General features: G+C 45.5%; 1 protein-coding gene across 1 annotated transcript in view; it reads left to right on the top strand.

Moving 5' to 3' along the window:
• Positions 1-6,052: 6,052 nt before the first annotated feature.
• LOC103084750 (zinc finger protein 300-like) overlaps positions 6,053-8,035 on the top strand; it is an 8,641-nt gene continuing 6,658 nt past the window's right edge. The window contains 2 exon segments of the mRNA XM_082931514.1: positions 6,053-6,073; positions 7,714-7,758. Of these exon segments, the coding sequence (XP_082787640.1) occupies positions 6,053-6,073; positions 7,714-7,758 (66 nt within the window).

Raw genomic sequence — 8,035 nt, 5'->3', positions numbered from 1 at the left:
CAAAAAAAAAAAAAAAAAAAAGAACAGAGAATGGAGACTAGAGGACAAAATGGGGGAGAATGTCGGACTGAGAGTGAGAGACTGAGGACAGAGGCAAAGGAGAATGAAGGAGAAGGGGGGATTGACAGATAGAAAAAAGGAGAAATGAAAGGAGAAGACTGAGGTGGAGTGACCCACCATAAAGTTTTGCCTGGAACTGCCGCAGGAAATCCCTCCCAGGGACTTCAAAAGTCCTGATTTGGGAGGATGGCTGGGGAAAGTAGGAGAATAAGTACAAAACCCATAAGGTGGCCCCAAAAGTAAAGGTGTAAGCAACACTGTTATCCTCTCAAGTGGATAAGGCAAAGATTTTATGCCTTTCCTAGTCTTTACTATTGCTTTTTTTCCCCCTTGGCTGTTGATGCTGGCAGTCATGATTTGCAGTTTACAAAAATGGTTTATCCACTGTTGCATCACTCTGGAGTGATACAATTTAAGTGTACAATTTAAGTGCACTGCAATCATAAGCTTTAATAATTAGTCTACTATGGCTTTGTCTGTGGATTAACTGTTGTGCTTTGTACTGATATAGTATTAGTTTAATTTCTAACAGTGCGACTATTATGACCATGTTTTCTAAGAGTTCAGATAATGAAAACGAGAACATTTTTAATACCAATGACAGCATGACCCAGACATCACCAAAAAAGACTCTTATTTTAATAACAGATGTAGAGACATATCCACATCTAGATTAGGGAAGTAAATAACTAAAACAGTGCAAATTGCAAAAGATGAAAAAAAGAATTTGGGATTGGGCATGGTGGAGGAGGGGAATAAAAGCACATATGGAGAATTAAATTTAAAAGTCAAGGATGAGACAGACAAATACTTCTAAGTAAATAAAAGGGTTTTTTTGTTTGTTTTTGGTCCCTCGAAAAGACACCAATGCTGAGCTGAAAATAGTGGCCGTTGAATTCGACTGGACAGATCACTCCTAAAGGGAATCTAGGCAGCAGAAAAGAAACCTGTCAACTGGCCCAAAGTGCCCCCGACACTAGGTGTACCTCTCACCTGGTTGAGATTGCCTACTGGGTGTTTAAAAACCAAAATATAGAGGATAAAAAGGCCTGGAGGCAAGCTCACCTACTGGTTGTTGCCCTTCAGTGTCAACCAGACGGCATGGGAATTTGAACTAACTACCCACGGAGATTCTCGACCTGGTGAGTGATCCCCAGCCTCCACCAAGGTATAGCAAGTCAAGGAAACTAGTACCCAATCAGTGTGCCATATGTAAACAAGAGGGACACTAGAAGAGACAATGCCCTCAGCGCCCCCCAAGGTGGATGGAAATGGCAGAACCCAGCCACAACCCTCGAAGGCAGATGGTCCAAATAGATGAAGAATAATGGGGCCAGGAGCTCCTAAGCCAGCACTCCAACTGACCCCCGAGGAGCCCCATCTGAGACTGGACATTGGGGAAAAGTCTGTTGAATTCTTAGTCAACACTGGTGCCACTTTCTCAGTTCTGAACACCAGATCAGGCACTCAGTCATAAGAGTTGTAAAGTTATGGGAGTATCAGGGAAGGCCCAAGAACGGGCATTCATAGAGCCATTAAAATGCAAATTGGACAAACACGTCACCCATTCCTTCCTACACGTTCCCAAATGTCCTATATCCCTGATAGGAAGGGATATCTTACATAAATTGGGAGTTACTATCCACCTAATGGGAGACAAACTGGAGATTGGCATTCCCCTAGACAGGGGGCACAAGATGGTAATGTTAATGGCTGAGGACAAACTTCCCTGGACAGATCTGAACAATTAGATCAAACAGCTAAGGGATGGTCTCCTTGCCTACAGGCAGTAGTAGCTACTGCAACCCTGCTAAAGGAGGTTGAGAAGTTAATGTTCAGACAGCCAATCACCCTATGAACCCCACACCAGTTTCAAGCATTAGTAAGCTCTAAGGGAACAGGACAATTCAAGTCCAGGCTTCACTTTTGGATACCTTAGTGGTTACTATGAAAACCTGTCGTACACTGGGAGTTCCCTGGTGGTCCAGTGGTTAGGAGTCAGCACTTTCACTGGGGTGCGGCGCGGCCAAGAAACAAAACAAGACAAAACAAAAAACCTGTCAAACCTGTCGTACATTAAATCCTGCCATCTTACTACCTACAGAAACAGGGCCCTTAGAACGTGAGTGTATAGAAACAATAGACACAGTCTATCCCAGTTACACCGACCTAGGAATCAAGCCTCTCCCAAACGCTGAAGAGGAGTAGTTTTATGAGGGAGGGAAAAAGCCTGGTGGAATATGCAATAACCTCCCAGACCCAAGTTACAGAATGAAGAGGCCTACCCCCAGGGACTTCAGCCCCAAAGGTGAAACTGATGGCCCTCACTGAAGCCTTAGAGCTCAGGACAGGGAAGGCCTTAAATATTTACACAGATTCCTGGTATGCACATGCCACCCTACACAGACACAGGGCTATTTGAAGGGAAAGGGTTGTGCTTACTGCAGAGAATAAACAGGTGGTACATGGCTTAAGCATATTGAAACTCTCAGAAGCAGTACAGATTCCAAAAAAGTGGCAATGATTCATTGCTGGGGTCACCAAAAGGAGGATGCAGAGGATAATGGGAAACAACACGGTGGATGCAACTGCCAAAAAGGTGGCCCTAGAACCAGTAACTTGGCAACTACCCTTCATACTTTGAAGGTCAGATCCATCCAATTATTCCCCGATCTACACAAAAGAAATATTAGACAAAACCCCAAAACAGGGCTTCAATAGGGATTTGGGGAGTCATGGGTGGCTACTTAATGCCCCAAACTGTAGCTTGCCAAGCCATCAGGGAGGACCATTAAGGATCTCACTACGGGAGGGAAGTCCTAGATAATTAGCTGGTTGAGATCATGGTGACCCCAAGCACGAAAAACATAAACGGTTGGGTAGTTGAGACCTGCCCCAATGGTGCAATAAATAACCCCAACACCAGAGCCCCCAGAGGCCCCCAGATAAGACCCATTCAAACCAGAGGGACAGACCCTGGAGAACACTGGCAGACAGATTTCACTGTCACACTGAGAGTACCAGACAATTTCAGATATAAGCATTCCCCACTAGAACTGAAAGGGCAGCTGAAGTGACCAAGGCATTACTAAAAGAAATAATCCCCAGGTTTGGGCTCCCAGGATCCCTACAAAATGATAATGATCCAGCATTTGTGTCTCAAGTGACGAAGGGGATAGTGAGTGCCCTGGGCATAAAATGGACCTTACACTCAGCCTGTCAAGAAAACTGGATTAAGGTTCTTCTGACTGCTCTGCTCTACATGTGGTTAGTCCCTGGTGGGGATAAGTTAACCTTAAATGCATCTGAACTCATGAATGGTAGATCCATTCCCCAAGCCCAAGAAGGGACACCTTAACCCCCTTGGAATGAAACAACTCAAGCTCTCCAGATAGGAGAAACCATGAAAGCTCTCACAGAATATGGTAACCACGAGCGGCCTGCACACACTGACCTGGCCCTACATCCCTTCCAGCCAGGAGTGGGTGTACCTAAAAACATGGAAAACAGGCAGCCCACGAGATCAACTCACTCCTAAGTGGAACGGACCGCACTTAGTGATCCTAACCACCCATTCTGCCCTGAAGTTGCAGGGGATCACTCTGTGGGTACATCACACTCCAATGAAGAGAGCTCCTGAGTCCCAACCTCTGGAGAAATAACCCAAGACAACAGACACCATCCTCCACCCCCACCCCACCCCCGCTCCACACTACTCTTGTGAACCTCTCTCCAACCTAAAACTCCTTTTTCACAAAAAGGCAAAGGATAAGTAATTGTATATGCCAAGCAATAGGGATTTTAGGATAACTGGATTGCCCTAGATTATCTGTTGGCTGACGAGGGAGGGGGGTCTGTGCAAGTCAATACAACATGTTGCTTTTACATCAGTGCAAGTGGCCAGATTAAAGAAAGTGTAGATAGGCTAGAAAATCCAACTTGGCTAACAGAAGCCAGCCAGCCTAATCCGGCCGAACAAATTTTGGAGCAGGGTAAAACAAGCCCACCCCAGCATCCTTGGTTTCTACGTTTCCTGGGCCCCTTAAGAACCATTGTCCTCTTGCTGCTATTTGGGCCATGTAGCTTAAATTGTCTGGCGTCCTTTGTCTCCAAAAGATTAGAATCTATAAAACTTCAAATGGTAGTCGCTCAGGGATACGAAGTCAGGGCTGAGGCCAGTCAACAATCAAACGTATCTCAAGGCACCAGGGGAGAAGCTGTGCTCCTCCACCTATAGGGTTATGACAACACCCAAACTCGGCAGGAAGCAGTTGCAGAAGACAGACCCTCGCCCCTCAGCACCCGTCAAGAAGGAGGGGCAGGTCAAAAGAAGAGGGGGGATTTGCCACTTTGCCAAAGGCCACTAGGGTCCCCTGGGAAAAATAAGATGGAATCTAAGTGATAAGGTCGAACCTCTTCTTTTCTGCTTAGTCTAGTTTCACTGGCCTGTAGAGGGCCGTGTGCAGAGGCCTTGCACCTAACCCATCGCATCAGAGCTCCCAGAGCAGAAGCGCTGTGCGCTGTGCTGGACACCCCAACTTGGCCTGAAGTGAGCGGAAGCCTGCGCAGGACATTCAATTCAAGATGGCGGTGGCAGCAGCAGGTCGTGTGCAGACGCTGTAACCGGCACTTCAGTATGAGGAGCTTGAGCAACACGCCTAACCCTCACCCTGGAGATCTCCACCCCGCCCGCCACTGACAAGAATCCTATAAAGTAGCCCCGCTAATGGTCTTCCCAGGAGAACGTGTGCTCTAGAGCACCAGTTTGCACCTCTCCGTTCTTTGACCACAGAATAAAGCTTTCTTTTGCTTCTGAAATAGACCCTTCTTGGGGCCCGACTCAAAAGGGTCGGGAACACACCTTCTTAAAATTGAACTTCCCTGAGGAGGAAATCTGTCTCCAAGCTTTTTCAAATTTTTCTCTTTAAATATTACCCAGACGAGTTAGCTATTGGTCATCATATTTGTGTAGTCAATATAAATTTGTGTTTGTGTTCTTCGGAATTATCCCACTCAGTACTATCTTCAACCATTGTTAGCTTCAATTTGCAGGCATTTTAATGAAATCTGTAAGATGTATTTCCCATTTTGTCGTAACTTCATACTCACAGGCCCACAACGAAAAGCCTTGGGTTCAAACTCAGATTCCAGAGTTAAGTCCTCAAATTTCTAGTGAAAGCCGATCCTGCCGGGAGAGTTCTTAAAACGGAGTAGGTACGGACGCCACCGCAAGATTCCTGGCACAGTGCGCCGGTGCGTCATCCCCCAGTGGACCTTTTGCCGGGAAGGGGGTTGGGGAGCGGGGCGGAAAACGCAGGGCTGGAATCAGGTGGAACGCGCCGGGGCCACACCTCACGCGCGCCTGGCCTCTCGCTGCGCATGTGCGGCACGTCAGGGCGGGCGTTCTGGGAGTTGTAGTTTGCAGTCGGAGAGAACACGCTCCAGCGAACCCCGCGCGAGGCGGCTTCTTCTGCGCATGTGTGCGCTCCAAGTCCTCACGGTGGTGACCCCGTGCGGGGTTGAGGCCCGAGAGGTTAAGCCCCTCACCTGGCTGGCTTTGGTCGGGGCTGGAGGTGCGCCGTGCAGAGGAAGATGGCTGCGGGTATGAGCGGGGTGGGGTGTAATAGGGCTCAGCCGGACTTCGGGGTAGAGGCGTGGACCGGCTTGTGTCAAAAGCTACAGTGACCCTTCCCAGCCGGAGTCCGTGAGCCCCGGGTGGGCGGGCCCCCGGGACTGCGTTCTTGCGGGTCGGGGATCGGGCGATGCAGGGCCTCTGCAGGTGTGGCGACCCGGAGCGCATCCACCAGTGGCCGGAGCGCGCAAGTGTTTAATGCCCTCTGGAGTGTGGAAAGAGAACCAGGCTTTACTGAAGGTCTGAATTGTTGCCGGTGGAATGCTACCTGCTTTTCCAAAGGTGTCTAGCTTTAACCCCACAGCAACCCTGTAAGTCAGTTTTTCAAACTATGGGTTGAAACCCAGTACGGTCGTGAGTATGGGTGATGAAATCCGTTCAGTTAGTAAAGACTAGTATTTTTATTTGCCAGTGTTTTTTAAAAGTTGGGTTATAATTTACGTAGAATAATTTGCACGTAACTTACAGAGAATAAAAATGTAAAAATTGTTGTATACACCTATTTAACCACCACACCATCAAAATACAAAACATTTTAATCCCCCAGAAAGTTCTGAACCTTCCCAGTCAATCATTCCCCCCGTATGCTGAGAAACAACCAGTTTTCCACTTTCTACAGGTTAATTTTGCCTTTATAGAACATCATATAAATGGAATTCTATAGTATGTACTCTTGTATGTGAACATTAAAAAAAATAAAATACTGTAAAATATCACATATGTATCCCATGTAATAAGCATTGTTTTATGAAACTTACTATAGCTACATATGTATTTTTTTCAATGACTATTTTTTTGAGCATCTATGAGCCAAACACTTTCCTGGTGCTGGCTATTGACTATTCAGACAAAAATCCCTGCCTTTATGAAATTTTAGTTTTAGTTAAGTAGAGATAGTCAATAAACAATAAGCATAATAAATCAGTAAATTATGTAGTATACTAGAAGGTGATGTGTTATACACAAAGAAAAAGTAGATCAGGGTAAGGGAAATGGGAGAAGGGTTAATTTTAAATTAGGTAGACAGGGAGCCCTCCTTGGTATCTGACGAAAGTCTTGAAGAAATAGTGGAAGTGTGTGCCGGCCAGAGGGAATGGCTAGCATGGACGTGAGTGTGCACACACACACAAACACACACACACACTCCCCTACATTAACATTAGGTTGTTTTGTAAAATATATTTGTTAGCTTAGTTTAAAAAGGGGTGGGTGGGTAAAGTCACTGGTACAACACAGGTATTATTTCCAATTTTACTGAGGCTCAGGAAGGTGAAGTGACTTGCTCAAGGTCAAATAGCCAGCAGGTGAATTCAAGCCCAGATATTTGTTTCCAACTCTCCTACTTTTTACAACATGTCTCCCAGCCTAAAACACAGCATTTGACTGAACTCTGCTCCTCCTCAGCTTAAACCACAGGGACCTGCACCTCAGTTCCCCTGGGGCAGATTCCAGACAGACTGTTGAGTGAATCTCACCATGTGGACACTATATTTCCAAGTCTATAGATGTCTTTGCCTAGATCCTTAGTCCCACTGAGAATCCAATACTGGTGCATCCTACTTTCAAACTGTAGCCTATCTGTAGTCCTACAGCCCTGGTTGGTGTCCACAGAACCCATGACTAGAGGGTCAGAGAAGGGTGTACATCAACTACGACTTACATTTTGATAAATTTCTGACAACATCATTTTTGACGATTACAAATTTACTTGGGGGGTATGTATCTATTTGACTAACCAGTTCTTTAATTTGCTCCAACTTTAAGTTTGTTAAAAAGTGCTACAACAGATATCCTTGTAGCTAAATCTTAGTGCAAATCTGTGGTTTTCTCTCAATGAATTCTGGAGGACCCCGGGGGAAATTCTCCCACAGTGGCCTTCTTCAACCCAACTGTTGAGGCAGCTGTGTATGGGTTGTTATGGTCACCTGTGTCAGGGTTTATTACACCAGTGATTCTGGAATCTTCAAGTCATACCTGGTCTCATGTGGCTCATTCTCTTAAACCTATCTCTGTCTTCATAGATCTCTGCCTTCACCCAAGGGTTACAGAAAATGACCAAGTCCCAGGTGAGTTAGTTTGTTTTGCTATACAGGACCAGTAGTACAGGATTGTAAAAATGACCACATGAGCTGAAATAGTTCAAAGCAATCTTAATAATCAATGTGATTTTCCCCATTGGTTACAATTATTCTGTGACCTTAAACTTTTTTGTCAAAACATTGAATCCTCTCTTGGTTATACAAGTATAGGGAAATGAAAAATAATAAAAACAAATATTTAGTACACTGTAATTTGAAACATTGAGAAAGTGTTTTATTCTTCGTTAAAAAGCTTATCAAGAGC

The sequence above is a fragment of the Lipotes vexillifer genome, unplaced genomic scaffold (genome assembly GCF_000442215.2).
Source record: "Lipotes vexillifer unplaced genomic scaffold, Lipotes_vexillifer_v1.1 scaffold121, whole genome shotgun sequence".
Lineage (NCBI taxonomy): Eukaryota > Metazoa > Chordata > Mammalia > Artiodactyla > Lipotidae > Lipotes > Lipotes vexillifer.
The sequence above is the reverse complement of the archived record's forward strand: the minus strand, read 5'-3'. Positions and strand labels throughout refer to the sequence as shown.